This window comes from Crinia signifera, chromosome 4 (assembly GCF_055691185.1).
Source record: "Crinia signifera chromosome 4, ASM5569118v1, whole genome shotgun sequence".
NCBI classification, from domain to species: Eukaryota; Metazoa; Chordata; class Amphibia; order Anura; family Myobatrachidae; genus Crinia; species Crinia signifera.
In genome coordinates this window covers 303,722,437-303,741,760 of record NC_139220.1, presented here as the reverse complement: position 1 = coordinate 303,741,760, position 19,324 = coordinate 303,722,437, and the positions used below count along the sequence as shown (strand labels likewise).

The following is a 19,324-nucleotide window of genomic DNA, read 5'->3' as shown; positions in this document are numbered from 1 at the left end:
AACCCCCAGGGGTTTCACCAATTTTGGTACAACTGGGATGTGAAAATGGAAAATTACATTTTTTTACACAAACATGCAGTTCTGGCTCAAAATTTTTCATTTTCACAAGGAATGAAGGAGACAATGCACCCCAAAATCTGTGCCCCAATTTCTCCAGAGTACGGCAATGCCTCACATGTGACCAAAAAATACCAGTTGGGTGCATGGCAGGACTTAGAAGGGAAGGAGTGATTTTTAGATTTTGCAGCTCAGATTCTGGTGGTTTTTTGGTGGGTGCTATGTCGCATTAGCAAGACCCCCCAAGCACCAATACAGTGGAACCCCCCCACAAGTCACCCCATTTTGCAAAGTACACCCCTCAGGGAATTCATCTAGGGGTATAGTGTACATTTCAAACCCCCAGGGGTTTCACCAATTTTGGTACAACTGGGATGTGAAAATGGAAAATTACATTTTTTTACACAAACATGCAGTTCTGGCTCAAAATTTTTCATTTTCACAAGGAATGAAGGAGACAATGCACCCCAAAATCTGTGCCCCAATTTCTCCCGAGTACGGCAATGCCTCACATGTGACCAAAAAATACCAGTTGGGTGCATGGCAGGACTCAGAAGGGAAGGAGTGATTTTTGGATTTTGCAGCAAAGATTTTGGTGGAATGAATGGTGGGTGCTATGTTGCATTAGCAAGACTCCCAAAGCACCAATACAGTGGAACCCCCCCACAAGTCACCCCATTTTGCAAAGTACACCCCTCAGGGAATTCATCTAGGGGTATAGTGTACATTTCAAACCCCCAGGGGTTTCACCAATTTTGGTACAACTGGGATGTGAAAATGGAAAATTACATTTTTTTACACAAACATGCAGTTCTGGCTCAAAATTTTTCATTTTCACAAGGAATGAAGGAGACAATGCACCCCAAAATCTGTGCCCCAATTTCTCCAGAGTACGGCAATGCCTCACATGTGACCAAAAAATACCAGTTGGGTGCATGGCAGGACTTAGAAGGGAAGGAGTGATTTTTAGATTTTGCAGCTCAGATTCTGGTGGTTTTTTGGTGGGTGCTATGTCGCATTAGCAAGACCCCCCAAGCACCAATACAGTGGAACCCCCCCACAAGTCACCCCATTTTGCAAAGTACACCCCTCAGGGAATTCATCTAGGGGTATAGTGTACATTTCAAACCCCCAGGGGTTTCACCAATTTTGGTACAACTGGGATGTGAAAATGGAAAATTACATTTTTTTACACAAACATGCAGTTCTGGCTCAAAATTTTTCATTTTCACAAGGAATGAAGGAGACAAAGCACCCCAAAATCTGTGCCCCAATTTCTCCCGAGTACGGCAATGCCTCACATGTGACCAAAAAATACCAGTTGGGTGCATGGCAGGACTTAGAAGGGAAGGAGTGATTTTTGGATTTTGCAGCTCAGATTCTGGTGGAATTTTGGTGGGTGCTATGTCGCATTAGCAAGACCCCCCAAGCACCAATACAGTGGAACCCCCCCACAAGTGACCCCATTTTGCAAACTACACCCCTCAGGGAATTCATCTAGGGGTATAGTGTACATTTCAAACCCCCAGGGGTTTCACCAATTTTGGTATAACTGGGATGTGAAAATGGAAAATTACATTTTTTTACACAAACATGCAGTTCTGGCTCAAAATTTATCATTTTCACAAGGAATGAAGGAGACAAAGCACCCCAAAATCTGTGCCCCAATTTCTCCCGAGTACGGCAATGCCTCACATGTGACCAAAAAATACCAGTTGGGTGCATGGCAGGACTCAGAAGGGAAGGAGTGATTTTTGGATTTTGGAGCACAGATTTTGGTGGAATGAATGGTGGGTGCTATGTTGCATTACCAATACAGTGGAACCCCCCCACAAGTCACCCCATTTTGCAAACTACACCCCTCAGGGAATTCATCTAGGGGTATAGTGTACATTTCAAACCCCCAGGGGTTTCACCAATTTTGGTACAACTGGGATGTGAAAATGGAAAATTACATTTTTTTACACAAAAATGTACTTCTGGCTCAAAATTTTTCATTTTCACAAGGAATGAAGGAGACAAAGCACCCCAAAATCTGTGCCCCCATTTCTCCAGAGTACGGCAATGCCTCACATGTGACCAAAAAATACCAGTTGGGTGCATGGCAGGACTCAGAAGGGAAGGAGTGATTTTTGGATTTTGCAGCAAAGATTTTGGTGGAATGAATGGTGGGTGCTATGTTGCATTACCAATACAGTGGAACCCCCCCACAAGTCACCCCATTTTGCAAACTACACCCCTCAGGGAATTCATCTAGGGGTATAGTGTACATTTCAAACCCCCAGGGGTTTCATCAATTTTGGTACAACTGGGCAGTGAAAATGAAAAAAATACATTTTTTTACACAAAAATGTACTTCTGGCTCAAAATTTTTCATTTTCACAAGGAATGAAGGAGACAAAGCACCCCAAAATCTGTGCCCCCATTTCTCCAGAGTACGGCAATGCCTCACATGTGACCAAAAAATACCAGTTGGGTGCATGGCAGGACTCAGAAGGGAAGGAGTGATTTTTGGATTTTGCAGCTCAGATTCTGGTGGAATGAATGGTGGGTGCTATGTGGCATTAGCAAGACCCCCGAAGCACGGTGAAATGATGAACCTAATAATCCATAGATGTGTGGTATATTTTAAAGCACTCCTTTATACATAGGCCGGGTTTGTCGGGGCAAGTTTCACAGTGGAAAATAGTTTCCTTTCTTATTCCCTTTTTATAACAAACTTTGCACCTTTTTTGTGTCCTGCCCTTTCTTGCAGTGGAGGGGATTTCGTTGGGAAAATGCTGCCCTGGTACAATACGGGGGCCAGTACTAGAAGTACTGGGGCCCTCTGCCTGCTGATTCCCAAATGTTAGGCTCTTTATGACTTCCTCTTGAAAGTGCATAAATGTCCCCCTCTGGCCGGTAGAACGGAATAGCACGTAAGCGTTATACAGTGCCATCTGGATGATATACACGGCCAGCTTCTTGTACCAGATATTTGTTTTCCGCAGGGCACTGTACGGCTTTAGTACCTGATCTGAAAGATCCACTCCGCCCATGTACTTATTGTAATCTAGGATACAATTTGGTTTGGAGGTGTGGGTACTGGTACCTCGTACAGGGATGGAGGTGGTACTGTCTCCATGAATTGTTGTCAGTATAAGGACATCCCTCTTGTCCTTATATTTGACCAACAACATATTTTCGGTGCATATTCCCCTGCTTTCACCCCTTCTCATTACTTGGGCAATGTGCGTTTTGGGGAGGCCTCTTTGGTTCTTGCGCACAGTACCGCAAGCTGCTGTACCTCTTGAACCAAGGGCCTTAAACAGGGGGATGCTGGTGTAAAAGTTATCCACATAGAGGTGATAACCCTTATCCAGGAAGGGGTGCATTAAATCCCAGACAATTTTTCCACTAACACCTACGAGGGAGGGGGGGCATTCTGGTGGTTCAATTCTTGAATCCTTCCCTTCATATACCCTAAACTTGTGGGTGTACCCTGTGGTGCTTTCACACAGCTTATACATTTTTATGCCATACCTTGCCCTCTTACTGGGAAGGTACTGGCGGAATTTAACCCTTCCTTTAAAATGTATAAGGGACTCGTCGATACTAATACATTTATCAGGGATGTATAGCTCTGCAAATTTGGCACTGAAATGATCAATGACCGGCCTGACTTTGAATAGCCTGTCAAAGGTGGGATCATCTCTGGGTGGGCACTGTGCATTATCGGTGTAATGTATAAATTTATGGATTGCCTCAAAACGAGCCCGGGGCATGGCCATACGGTGAAATGGGGTGCTGTACAGAACATCTGTACTCCAATATTGCCTAATTTGTGGCTTTTTTACTATGCCCATATGTAACACCAGACCCCAAAACGTCATCATCTCTACTGCATCTACAGGGGTCCACCTAGCAAATGATGACGTGGGGTTTTGAGCAATAAACTGCTGGGCATATAAATTAGTTTGGTCCACCATTAAATTTATAAAATCATCAGAGAAAAATAATTTGAAAAAGTCAATTTCTCTGAGACCTGTTGAATCAAATTGGATTCCTGGGATGGCCAAAAACTCAGGAACCTGGGGCTCAAAATTGTCTGGTGGTGGGGTCCATACGAGATCAATTATTGGGGGGGGGGTCTCAGCTGCTCTACGGGGGCGTCTTTGAGGGGGTCCCTCATCATCAGAGGAGGAAGAGGAGCTTAAGACAAATCCTTCAAATTCCCCGCTTGCCTCACTGGCTGTGTCAGAGTCAGATGCAAGCATGGCATATGCCTCCTCCACCGAATACATTCTCCTGGATGACTGGGACGACATTTGGGATGACATTTGGGATGCCATTTATATTTTTGTGTTACTGGTAGTGAAATGTTTCAACACGTGTATAGTGTAGGGGGGGGTACAAACTTTATTTCAACCCAGGGGGTATGTAGTGTGTATTGTGTATGTAGTGCAGAAAAAAAAAATACAAAAAAAAAAAAATTGAAGGGTTCAAAAAAAAAAAAATGGAAGGGGTTAAAAAAAAAAAAAATGGAAGGGGTTAAAAAAAAAAAAAATGGAAGGGGTTAAAAAAAAAAAAAAAGGTCCTGCGCCAAAAATTGAGCACAGATGTTGGTCAGTAACGTCCGTCACTGAACAGCGCTCAAAGGCAACAGGAATTTGATCAAAAAAAAAAAAAAATAGATCAACCCTATGCCGAAAAAGCTGATCAGTGATGTACGTCACTGATCAGTGCACAGTGGCCACAGGACACACACAAAATCACAGTGTGTGTAAAAAAAAAATGTAAAAAAGACCCCACAGCACTCACAAAAAATAAAAAAAGGTGATCAGTGATGCGACACTGATTACCAGTGAGGGGCAGCAGGTGCACAACCTTTGGTGGTACTGACAGGTATATATAAAAAAAAAAAACCTCTGTACCCCCAAAAAGTTGCTGATCACCTCAGATATAGTGATCAGCACAAAAAGGCGGGGGCAGCCGACACAAAATTTAGCACTCTATCACTATCTCTCTCTATCTCTCACTATCTATCACTCTATGACACTGCAGCAGTTATATAAAAAATATATAGCACAATCTGTCACTATCTCTCTATCTCTCTCTCTCTATCTCTCTCTATCTATCTATAGCTCTATCACACTGCAGCAGCACAAAATATAGCACTAGGCCTCTCTATCTCTCTCTATCTCTCTCTATCTCTTTCAGTTATATAAAAAATATATAGCACAATCTGTCACTATCTCTCTCTCTATCTCTCTCTCTCTATCTCTCTCTATCACACTGCAGCAGCACAAAATATAGCACTAGGCCTCTCTATCTCTCTCTATCTCTCTCTATCTCTTTCAGTTATATAAAAAATATATAGCACAATCTGTCACTATCTCTCTCTCTATCTCTCTCTCTCTATCTCTCTCTATCTCTCTATCTATAGCTCTATCACACTGCAGCAGCACAAAATATAGCACTAGGCCTCTCTATCTCTCTCTATCTCTCTCTATCTCTCTCTCTCTAACTCTCTCTAACTATCTATCTAATAAATCGCAGCAGCACAAGATGCAGCACAAGATGCAGCACAGGATGTCACAAAATGTCACAATATCAATGATCAATGATCAGGTAAGGGTTCTGGTCAGTATAGGCGGCAGGTGGGGCACGGTGACCGCACTGCACGCTTTTCCAGACCGGAATGGCGTCTGCAGTGCAGTCACCGTTAGTTTAAACCCCCCTCCACGGCTGTGATTGGTCCGTCGGTCCGACGGACCAATCACGGCCTTTGGGGGCGGGCGGGGTGAGGTGGGGTGACACCAGTGTCACCCTTACACCCCGCGGTGATTGGTGCTGTACTTTACAGCACCAATCACCTCCGATCCCGTGTCACCGGCGAACGTTATTCGCCGGTGACACAGGAAAACGCTGTGAATGGCTGTTCACACTGAACAGCCAATCACAGCGATCGGCGACGGGGGGGCGGCATCGCCGCCCCCCCTGGGCATGCACGGACATGTCTGCTGTCAGGGACAGCAGACATCGTCCCTCTGTCACTGCGTCTCTAGACGCAGTGACAGTTTTAAGCCATGACGTATATATACGTCAACGGTCGGGAAGTACTTCCCGGCCATGACGTATATATACGTCAATTGTCGTGAAGGGGTTAAATAACATTGTATGGCTTTCTATGGGTGAAACGGGTTGAATCTGAAGGTACAACAATGGTATTGAAACTGCAATATACCTTTACAACATGCAATATGAAAGGGGTTTAACTGGCTTTTGAACCATTTTAAGACATGTTTACAAAAACGGGTTGAAAGCAGGTTTTGGCAATGTAAAACCAGCTTGAACGTCACTCACCACCCACCAATGCAATCCAATTGTATGTGAAGGCAGCAGCACACTAGGAAAAGGTAAAAGGCTGTTCTATGTATCTCCTACCTATCCCAACTCTTTTCCCTGAATACTCTCATCACAACCACTGAAGGACAGCATTCTGTGCTGGGGTATTTCTACACAAGGTGCCTCCTAGGTGAGTGGGAGAGCAGATATTCAACTTATTTATATCCCTAGAGTCCCAGTAACTAGGACCTGATCACTCACCATACCACTAAAGCCCCATTTGTAGTGGCAGTTAGCAGTCACTGGTACTGGCTGGTAACAGGGAGGGTGACCCCTCTGAAAACACCTGTTACCATACACTGCATATTGGATATATGTATATAGTGACCAGCAGCAGTCCGGAGAGACACACCGGGGAGACTATTCTCCTTTAACTACACTGTCTTTTACTATTTTCCTAAGGTGAGACAGTAATTTATACCTTGAACCAATAAAACACAGATTTATGGACACTTACCTGCCATGAAGAACAGTACAGGATATTATGTGTTATATAAAAGCTGCTGTCAGGTAATAAGGCGGTCACTGACGCCATTATATCTCTTGCGTTACCTGACAATATATTCCCTGGCTACCTGCCTCTATGGATATGTAACATACAAATTGTCCATACAAATTATGTGAAATTCTTTCATTAATAATCTTACATTATACTAGTCACTGATTGATAATCTTGGGAAAAAGATATACCTACAGCAGACAAGACAGTGTGAGATTATATCCCGATATTGTCATAGTTACTTGTGAAAAAAAGCAGAGTTCCGGGAATTCTCTAGCGCTCCTTAATCCCTCTGCTGCAGTGGTTCTCAAATGGTGTTTCAATCTCAATAACACCCAAAAAAGGTACAAATGTTAGCAAGTGGAATGGGAACCGGTCTGCAGCGCTGGACAATATGAATAAATTTACTGGAAATCCCAAAGAGAAGCAGTCCACTCCGTAGTTTCAAGGTAAAAAAAGTACTGAATGCTTTATTAAATAAAAAGTCACATAAAAGGAAGAAAATTTCCTTAAAAAATCACACAAAAACAGTCTAAAAGTATATAAAAAAAGGATTCACTCTCTTCTTTGCATAGGAGAGAAAACAATTTAAAGGTAGCTCACCAGATTCTTGGAGACGCAAGTATCCCTGTATACTCCAGACTGCACTATAGGTCCTTATGGAGGGTACACCTATCTGGGTGTATGGGGTGTTTCAGGGCTGGGAGGCCGTTCTGCCACTACGGTTACCTCTCTAGTCCTAATGGATTCCCCAGATCTCAGCTCCACCCGGACTCACGGTATTGCGCTTTGGGTTCTGGAAGCCGCACTGCCACTACGGTTATTCCTTCCTCCTTCTGCGCTCACCTGCAGATCTTTACTGTGTAGTGTATCTGGATGGGTACTTTCAGGACAAAGGAACCGTACTGCCACTTGGGTCCTAAGTCCTTGACAAAGACCATAATTGGTAGAAACTAGTTGGTGAGCAGCTGGAGGATATTGCTTGTGGAGAGAAGGAGAAAGACCAGACTCCAAACAGACCAGAGTCCCCTGTATTATCACACAGTATCCAGCTAAGAACTTTTGGACCTGTGTGCCCGCCAAACGCTGCAAGTGCAGGCAGCAGAGGCGGAGGAGTGTGCCAGCATTTTACATCAAAGCTGGACACTCTTTAAACGGGACCCGGGACGGGGAACCACGCAAGGGAAATAAACCGCAGTGGCAGTGCGGCCCTCCATTCCGTGTTATACCAGACACCGGGGATCCCTTTTGGGGAAGAGTAAGGACTTAGGACCCAAGTGGCAGTACGGTTCCTTTGTCCTGAAAGTACCCATCCAGATACACTACACAGTAAAGATCTGCAGGTGAGCGCAGAAGGAGGAAGGAATAACCGTAGTGGCAGTGCGGCTTCCAGAACCCAAAGCGCAATACCGTGAGTTCGGGTGGAGCTGAGATCTGGGGAATCCATAAGGACTAGAGAGGTAACCGTAGTGGCAGAACGGCCTCCCAGCCCTGAAACACCCCATACACCCAGATAGGTGTACCCACCATAAGGACCTATAGTGCAGTCTGGAGTATACAGGGATACTTGCGTCTCCAAGAATCTGGTGAGCTACCTTTAAATTGTTTTCTCTCCTATGCAAAGAAGAGAGTGAATCCTTTTTTTATATACTTTTAGACAGTTTTGTGTGATTTTTTAAGGAAATTTTCTTCCTTTTATGTGTCTTTTTATTTAATAAAGCATTCAGTACTTTTTTTTTACCTTGAAACTACGGAGTGGACTGCTTCTCTTTGGGATTTCCAGTAAATTTATTCATATTGTCCAGCGCTGCAGACCAGTTCCCATTCCACTTGCTAACATTTGCCATAGTTACTTGTCTTGCACTAGAAATGTGATGTTTCCATCTAAAAGCACATACACTGGGATAATTGTGTAATTACACCACTAATTGTGTGCTCTCATATCAAGTCACGTGACTACTCTCGGGCTGAAGGCAACATTCAAACATGAAATAGGACTATTACTATTGCTGAAGTGTTCTTAGCATTGTCTTTTGCCACCGGCCCGCATGTGATGTATTATAAACACACTGTTTATACCTAATTAGATTATCACTGGTAACATCTATGTGTTTCCCTTTTGTACAGTCTGTGAAACTAACTATATGTATCCAGTGCTGACAGGATTATAATTACAGGCACTTTCCATTCAGCATCTGTTTAACTGGACTATTTACTACGTATATTTAGATCTTACTTGCAGACTAATGCTGTGTACACACGGGGGCGATAGGGGCTATAATCGCTGTCCTAATGTAGATAGCCACTAATACTATTTTCAATTAATATCTTCTATTATGTGAATAGAGGAGATACATTTAAAACAGTGCCCCAATAAAAAGAGAGTGATTTTCCTTCTATTACTGATATGTAGAACAAGTCTTTCTGCTGAAACTCTGGCCAGACAATAGGTGACTCCTAAACAAAAGGTCCCATTGGTGACATAACAGAAGGCCAGAGGCTGCTGTGATCTAATTACTATACAAGGTGTTACCCTGCCTGGGTGTAATTAGCATTTCCCATTGTAGTAAGTGACTTTAGGAATATTTACACTTCATTTACAAGACAAGGAGCTGGGCAGGAGGAGCTGCTGTGGTGAATGACTGTATACTAATGTTATGTGACCCTAATTTACATGTCACCTCTCAGTGTAAGAATTCCTGCAGGGCATCCTGGGAACTACTGGGGAGAGATGGGGAGGAGTGACTATAAATAGGCTGTATCAGGCCACTGGGAGCTGATGGAGGAGCTGCTGGATCAGTTACTGGTTGGAGAGCTGGGAGGACGGAGGAGTAAGAGAGAGACAGAGGAAGGATCCCCAGAGTAAGGTAATTATATTATACATAAGATTATGCTGATAATTACACAATCTGTTTTACTATTCTTTTGTGAATATTGCCTTGTTATTAGTGATTACATTTTATTTGACCAATATATAATAAGTTATTATTACTATATAATATAATAATATGGCCTTATCCTATATGTGACATTGTAGTTAAGTATTTATAAATCAATATACAAATTCATGAAAGGTCACATTCTATGTATAAATATATTAAAGGGACTTTATAATTTTTCATCTAAATTGTATGTGTCAGTAATGTAGGGGCAGGAATCATTTACATGTCACATAATTATACTGTATAATACCATATGTGATACAATATATATAATCAGTAATATGTACATTATATATCTCTATGTGTTCTTTATCAGTTATATGATATCATGTATAAGTACCATATGGACTATATCTATATATTCTCTATCATACTGTGGGATCATTTGTATAATATATCTGACACAATAAAAGGATAATGCTGCTCCTCACCTTTATGGGGGAATTGGAGTGTTGTGCATGCTGGCAGTCACTAGATGGCGCCCAATGGAGCTTCACGTTTTGCCCTGTTTGGGAGCTGACATTATGGTTATGTTGGCTAGTTACTTGTGTATATATATATATATATATATATATATATATTAAAGAAAAAGATACCCAAACCGCGCTAACGTTTGCTAGTGGCAGCAACTCTGAGGGATCCTCTGTTAAACAGGAACCAAAGTAATAGAAATGAGATAGAAGGGAGTTCAGAGTGCGCCTCTAATTACAATCACAAATAATATTTCAATGAATTACTATATAATGTTTTTAAAAAAACAACATTTATTCAAAAGTGTCTTCTGCAAGATGTCGGTAGCCCTAGGCTACCGACATCTTGCAGAAGACACTTTTGAATAAAAGTTGTTTTTTTAAAAACATTATATAGTAATTCATTGAAATATTATTTGTGATTGTAATTAGAGGCGCACTCTGAACTCCCTTCTATCTCATATATATATATATATATATATATATATATATATATATATATATATATATATATATAGAGGGCAGGGGGGGGAGCAGTACTAATAAGCATTTTTTTAAGGTCATGGCATCTATATATATATATATATATATATCCGTTTTTTTGTATGTAAAATATAATCAAGGAATGGTGATTCATTAAGATTGTTGCAATAACATACTAGTAACATATATCATGATTAAAGTGTGAGGATACGGGAACTTCTATCACCCAAACATTGCGCACATGAAACAAAAATATCAGTTGATTTGTCACCACAAACAGATATAGATAACACACAGGAACAAGAGGTAATGGTAGCACAGAAACAATATACAGGTAGTGGCCCAAATAGCCAGTCCTTGTAGAGGATATAGTTCCTCCATTGCTTCTATATTTGCCCATTACAATGTCAATTTTGGCATTTTATTAGGAATTTCTCATTAGATCACATAGTCATTTATATTCCATTCACAGCTGATGGGCAATCATTGGGATCAGGGCTGCCATCAGAATATGTGGGACCCTGGACTGACATAATAGACAGGGCCCCTTCCCTTTCTAAAGCTGTGTACACAGGGGGGCGATAGGGGCTGAAATAGCTGGAAATATGGTCGCTGGTGACCATATTGCCAGTGATGGGAGTGTCCCCCGGCGATAAAATGCAGGGTGCGCTTCCGTTTTCAGCCCCACTCTAATCGCTGGTCGCAGGAGCTTGCTCCTGCGACCAGCTGATTACCTCTGTGGCTCCCCCAGCAGAGGTTCACTTTCATCAGCGACCATCTCTAGTCGCTAATGAAAAGGAGACACTACTGAGCATTATATTGCTGAACAATATATCTCCCCGTGTGTACGGGGCTTTAGACAGTCAGCAGCACTGGCCACACTACTCAATCTATACATTGCTTCATGGGAAATGGGAACTTTGTTTATGACAAATTACACTTTATAGACTATAATCCTGGGGCCAATATCTGTCTGGGACTGGATAGAAACTTCTCTGAATGGAGAACACTTAGCACCAGGTGTATTTGATATGTAGGAAGGTTATGTTTCCACTCTACCAAGGGAATTCCAGTGTAGAATAGCAATTGCTCTAAAATATTCCAAGCGGTGTGAACAACAGAGAGTCTTGGGAAATATTCCCTACAACATATGACAGGGGGTAATTTTAGCCTTCTCATGTGCGGCTCCTCTCACCCCCTGCCCCTTTCTTATCTTCTCATGCATTGGCTTATGATATATTCATGGACAGCAATACTGCTATTATCTCCACAAAGGTTTCTTGGAAGAGTTTTCATGTATTAATTCCTCATTTATGACAAACTGCATCATATTTATTTGGTATATTAATGGGATGACATTACTGACTATTATATTGTGCTATTTCTTGCCCACTGTATTTGCTATGATAAACCATGTGGATGTTTGCCTATTGCCTTGGATATATATCAGTCTCACATGCATTGAATAATCTATTATTACTTGTCGTGCTTTATGCAATACAATTGTATTTGAAATTCAAATTTGTTTTTTTTATGTTACAGGTTTAATCCAGAAATTCTGCTAAGAACATTACAAGACCATTGTTAAAAGGACATTATTCTGTGATCAAGCCAACTATAGATAGTGTTTTCCTATACACCTCTGGAGGATTCTCTAAAGACATTCTCATTTTCTGCATGGGAGAAACCTTCCACAGCTAATTTGTATCTTATCTATGACAGGATGAGTCTGACAGGAGAGAAACCACATCTGTGCTTTGAGTGTGACAAACGCTTTACATATAAATCACAGCTTCTCAGACATCAGCAGAGTCACACAGGAGAGAGACCAAATCTGTGCTCTGAGTGTGACAAACGCTTTACATGTAAATCACATCTTCTCACACATCAGAGGAGTCACACAGGAGAGAGACCACATCTGTGCTCTGAGTGTGACAAACACTTTACATGTAAATCAGCGCTTCTCAGACATCAGAGGAGTCACACAGGAGAGAAACCATTTACATGTTCTGAGTGTAGCAAGTGTTTTATCACCAGGCAAGCACTTGTTATACATCAGAGGAGTCACACAGGAGAGAGACCATATAATTGCTCTGAGTGTGACAAAGGCTTTGCAAACAAATTAGATCTTCTCATCCATCATAGGAGTCACACAGGAGAGAGACCATATCTGTGCTCTGAGTGTGACAAACGCTTTACATCTAACTCACATCTTCTCAGCCATCAGAGGAGTCACACAGGAGAGAGACCATATCTGTGCTCTGAGTGTGACAAACGCTTTACATGTAAATCACATCTTCTCAGACATCAGAGGAGTCACACAGGGGAGAGACCATATAAATGTGCTGAATGTAGCAAGTGTTTTATCACCAGGGAAGCACTTGGTGTACATCAGAGGAGTCACACAGGAGAGAGACCATATAAATGCTCTGAATGTAGCAAGTGTTTTTCTCAGAAATCACACCTTTCTGAACATCAGAGGAGTCACACAGGAGAGAAACCATTTCAATGCTTTGAATGCAGAAAGTGTTTTACAGTAAAGAGAAATCTTCTTCTTCATCATCAGAGGATTCACACTGGATAAAAACACATTAATGCTCTAAATGTAACGAGTGTTTCACTAAGAAACAAGGGACCTTATTCAAGTCCTTACATTCGGACCCCTTCATTCGCAAGGTGTCTGATGTTGGGCTTTTGGCACAGCATAAGATGACATTTTACAGCAGAGCCGGGCAACACAGATGTTATGTGTCTGCACATGTGTAGGGTCAGTTCAGCGCATGTGCAGATGCTGGGTGCGTGCACCCATGGCGAACAACCTATTCGCTGGTTGCTCCCAACTAACCTTGTGGGCAGAGGGCGGAAAGACAGGGGGCACTGAACTTGTCCATTTTCATATGGGAATACCCAGCGCTTCATTGAGAATGCTGGGTGTGCTCATTCTAACGGGCTGATGATGCAGGTGAGGGGGAAGGCGGCTGAAATCACCAGATATCAGCTGCCCGCCCAATTCCTTCAGAATGCACACACATCTACAGTTACTCTGAGCAACCTTAGATGTGCATGTGCCTTCCACATCATTTGATGGTCGGCGACCATGGAATGATGTAATAGCCTGTGAATGGATGTTTATATTAAACATCCATTTGCAGCCTGTCCGTGGGAACACCCGCTGCAAGTTTGGGCGAGCAGCCTGGCATTCACAGGTGGGGTTTGGTGGTTTCACAAGGCTGTGAATTTGCAACCTTTTGAGGCAATTAGAATAAACCCCAAAAATGTGTTTTACACATTTTTGGGGTTTATTCTAATTGCCTCAAAAGGTTGCAAATTCACAGCCTTGTGAAACCACCAAACCCCACCTGTGAATGCCAGGCTGCTCGCCCAAACTTGCAGCGGGTGTTCCCACGGACAGGCTGCAAATGGATGTTTAATATAAACATCCATTCACAGGCTGTTACATCATGAATGCAGCAAGTGTTTTACTAAAGAGATCAACCTTATTACTCACATACATAGTCACTCTGAGGGTCTGACTGTTGAATGCGAATCAATAGTAAGTTGTATCACACATTATGTGTTTCAGGAAGGTAACTTTAATGTTACAGTATGAATATGGCAATAAGTTGATATAAATCCATCTTGCTAAAGACAGGAGAGCTGTGACCAGTAAGCTGGGGGCTGCTTTACCCTTGGGACAATCTCTCTGCTGGGAAATAGAGCTGCAGTATAACAGACAATGACGATGTGGCTGCCATTACTGTGCCCTGTAATATACAGCTGTTCTGCTCACACTGGTGCTGGGGCTAGTACAGGAAAGAGCTGTATATCCATTACAGAGTAACAGCGGCTCCTCCCAGTCCCTATTATACCTCCTGATTCTGTCCCTCATACATTCCTATTGCTGTCTTACCTCCCTCTGATTCATATACTATGTATTATATTGTATAATGGTGCAACTAAGACATCAGTCCCCTGTATCCCGTATTAATCAATGATTATACAGTTGTTTGTTTGCTGGCACTAGGTGATTAAAGCTGATATCTGGTTGCTGTGGGCAACAGCACATATTTTGTTTTTACACCATGTTATGAATGAAATCCCATTGATAACACATTGTTTACCATGTTTATGATCAAGAATTTAATTAAAATGACTTAGTGATTATAATCAAACAATATCAGTAACTACTATTTATGTTACTGACAGTTATCCCCATAATACTTGTTGTTGAATAAAAAAAATATCTTTATAAATGATATGATTCTGTTTTTGGCTGCTGATCTAATATATTTTATTAGTATTAAATCCTTTTGTACATTTTTCTACATTTTAGAAGATGGGACCATGGAGATACAGATGGAGCCACCATCATCTAGCCTGCCTATGGCGTTTGTCCTGCCATAGGTTGCACAGCATGGTATATGGCATTATATACCAGCAAGACCAGTACTATATAAATGAGGAGATTCTTGGCTTTCAGGGCAGACTAACTTCTAGTTTATGGTTAGAGTGAATAGGCACTCCTGCGCATACCTTTACCACACAATGGGCCTTATTCTGGTTGGAGCGGCCGGGCCGTACGCGTACGTCCCGGGGTTTTTCATGATCTGCGCATGCGTAAATTCGCTAATGCGCAGGCGCGACCACTCCACAACGCTTACGGACGGGTCTCTACGTGCGAAAAAACCTGTACGCGAGTGTACGGGCATTGGGGGCGGCATAGGGGCGTGAAAAGGGGAGCGGCCGAAATAATGAGGGAAAATGGGCGTAAATATGGGCGTACACGGGGGTGTGCACCAAAAATGAGCGGTGCTACTACCGCACGATCGACTAAGGCACCGTTCATTTCGGACACAAAACAGGCGGCTGCCAACCGCCATCTCAAACCACCCCTACAGATACCGCATGCCAGCGTGCGCCTGAGTTTGCTAATTAACGCTGATTCCTACTCAAACACATACACCTGAATGTAATAAGCAATGCTGCAGTCTATTAAGTCCAAACCATGATTTCACTACCTGCAAGCCACACACAGCACTCAAACACATTGGAAGCTTATCTTTCTATACTTCTCGACATTTAAAGGTTTGTTTAATTTAAGGTAAGAATCTTTTGAAGACCTGCTTATATATGCTAAGGTAGGTATTTGCTAAACAGTTATACACATTCACTACGTGCTTTCATAGACTTTACACAGTAGCACACTCAATCTACGCAAGTCGACATGTGTCAACGTGTTCACTCTAATACAAACATAGGTTTTGTATTTAGGATACAATAACATAAACCACATCTAACACCTACAAAGGATGTTTCAGCAATGTTTTAAGCCCATGACCACTATTTTGCACATTAATTTATTCAATCAATTAATTAATTTTCATAATTATAGTTGAAAGGCAAGATTTGCAGGTCCATATATATGAAGGGTATGTCAGCGTACACGGACGTACGCTCACTCTCACGAGCGGTGACATAAGCTGACTTTTCTATTGAAAACAATAGGGACCCGTCCGTGCAAGCTGGCGTACGCTCAGATCTCCGCAAGAAGGCGGTGGGAAGACGGGCGAGAGACGTCCGTAAACGGCGGCGTACGCTCAGTTGTACGCCAGTTGTCGGAGTGTAAGGGCTGGCCCGTCCGTGTACGTTGGCGTACGCTCATTTGTACGCCACTCCCCTTCTGCGTTGTTTATGCCCGTACGTATGCGGCAGAGTTGTGGGTGGACTTAACCCCAACGGCCGCGTGCGGCTAGCGTACGTTAATAGCGAACGTACGCACGTTTGGCCGCTCCGATCAGAATAAGGCCCAATAATACAAATGAAAACTTCAGACTGTGTGTGTATATAATAAAGATAGTGCTTTTATTATGAAATAAAAACAGGTAAAAAAAGACGTATGTAAATTGCATAGGTAGGTCAGAAAATGTTAAAACAAGGGGGGAAGGTGGTGATCTAATACCGGTATAGGTTCTATAATACAATGACAAACGGACATATAACATAAATAAAGTCCAGAGTATGGATAGGCAAAAAGTCTTTGAGCCAAAAGTTCTGAGGCCTTGAGTGAGCAAAAGGTAGGCTGGGGTTGGTGGAAGTGTTCCACACTATTGCCCGCAATCTGTGGTCCTTAACAGGTATGGATGGAAATTACCGTGTGTATCTCTTTAAGAGATAGAGTGGTGTCTGCCGGCAGACTCGTCCTAATCCCGCGGCTGCAGTGAAGTAAGGCAGCGGTCAGGGAGGTCTCTGGAGATCAACGCGTTTCACCCGTCAAGCGGCCTATCAGGATGTGCAGAGTGACTGGTAACCATCTCCGTCTCTATTTAAGCTGGGCTGTCGTGACGCGGTTGCCGCTTGCGTCATTTCCGCGCAGATACAGCTTCCGCCCTCACTCCTGTAGTGAGCTCTGTGTTAAGGTATATCCGCCCTTGTAGGATTTGGCTTCATGTATTGACTTCCGCCCTCTTTAGGCAAAACGTGTGCTACCTGTACGGTCTTGGTGGTGGGATAGCAAACAACATATAACTACTAACATATACACGGGTGACAGATGGTATTACAGTGCTAATAAGGCAAGGTATCTGCGTTTTGCAGACAAACTAGTAGTTTGCTGGGGACGCAGTGTCCAGTGCCATCTTGTGGGTAAAAAATATATATACATGTATGTGTATATACACAGTCTGATCTGAAGCGTCCTGGAGAGTTTTATCAAATAATGAATTGGCTGTGAGTAAATAATTATTTGTAGGGTAATAGGAGAATTTTAGAGGAAAAAGGAAATATATAATATAATAAATATGTTAAAAGTTCATACAGGTGGATAGTATATATGGGGGGGGTTTGAAGAGTATGTCAAAACATTTTAGTAGTGCAACAAAAAGGGGAACATCTCATTGACATTGAGCTCTATGTATGTCATAGGTAATATAGAGGGGTCTAGTGTTGTATGGGGATAACACTAGGGCAGGGGTCTTCAACCCATGGCCCGCGGGCCACGAGTGGCCCGCGGAGCTGATCTCAGTGGCCCCCTGCCCGCCATACACAGGATTTTTTATTTTTAAGTAAAAGAAAATGCTGCCGAGGGAGGCAGCGTAATGGAGTCCCCCCGGGTGCCGCCTACCCGATTTTCATTGGCTGCAGGCAGGGCAGAGGAGTGGATCCAGCGCAGCTGAGGGAGGAAGAGGCGGCGCGTCTGGTGGGAGCTGGGGAGTTGGGACCCGGAGAAGCTGCGGGAGGAGGAGACGCAGCTGGTGGGAGGAGGGGACCCGGCGCCAGAACTGCAGGAGGAGGAGGCACAGCTGGTGGAGGGGACCCGGCGAAACTGCAGGAGGAGGCATGGATGGTGGAAGCAGGTGACCCGGCAAAACTACAGGATGAGGAGGTACAGCTGGCAGGAGCAGGGGACCTGGCAAAGCTGCAGCCATTACTGGGGGCATTGTGTGTGGGGCATTACTGAGGGCATTGTGTGTGAGGGGCACTGCTGGGGCATTGTGTGTGAGGGGCACTTCTGGGGTATTGTGTGGGGGCACTGCTGGGGCATTGGGTGAGGGGCACTGCTGGAGCATCATATGTATAAGCAGGAGTACTGCTGGCATTATGGTCTGTGGCATAATGGGCATTAGTGTGGAGCATAATGTGCAATGGTCATAATTTTGTGTGGATTAATGTGTAATGGGCATCACGGTGTGTGGCATAATGTGTAATGGGCATTACGGTGTATGACAATGTACAACGGGTATTACGGTGTGTGGCATAATGTCTAATGGACACTATGGTGTGATGCACAATGTGTAATGGACATTACAGATAAACAGTGAAACAGTGTATATTGATTTAAGTAGCCTTTCATTGTTTGGGTTTGATCTGTGAGGCATACTATTTCACTGTGTGGGCCTTCATGTTTATATGTCACTGTGCAGCCTTCAGTCAACTTAAGCGTGTGAGGACAACGACCATTCCTGCAGTAACCAATGTCTGGTCATGCAGGTTGCAAAAGAGGTGTCAGGTAATTGTTTTCCTGCAAGTTTACACTGTTTATAATTAGACCACGCCCCTTATAATTAGGCCACACCTCTTTTGGGAGCGCGCCTACGGCGCGTGCAATTTATTCAATATCAAGTTATATATGGGGGTAGGGCACATATTTTACTGTTTGCACTGGATCCCAAATTGGCTGCTGATGACTATTGGGGTATGTGTGTGGGGGGGGGGGGGGGGGGGGGGCTTATGTGCTGAGTATGGGCGGCTGTGCCAACTATCTATGAAGGACTGTGCTGACGTTATAGGGGAGCTGTGATTCTATGGGGCTGTCCAAAATACCGCAGTAGAGTTTAGTGGCCCTTGGGCTTCACTGGATTTTTTTAGGTGGCCCACGCTGTCTTAAAGGTTGAAGACCCCTGCACTAGGGTATCTCAAAAAGATTATGATAAAAATGAAAATATAGTACTGGATGCATATGATGCGAGGTCCATCAGGTATGTGGGGTG

The 19,324-nt window shown here is 43.1% G+C and overlaps 1 protein-coding gene across 1 annotated transcript in view; it reads left to right on the top strand.

The window, feature by feature from the left end:
• The window catches only part of LOC146073262 (uncharacterized), an 89,800-nt gene that overhangs the window by 38,217 nt on the left and 32,259 nt on the right, over positions 1-19,324 (top strand). Inside the window, exon 4 of the mRNA XM_083180449.1 lies at positions 12,571-13,413. Coding sequence (XP_083036575.1) covers positions 12,571-13,413 — 843 coding nt within the window. The remainder of the gene's footprint in view (positions 1-12,570; positions 13,414-19,324) is intronic.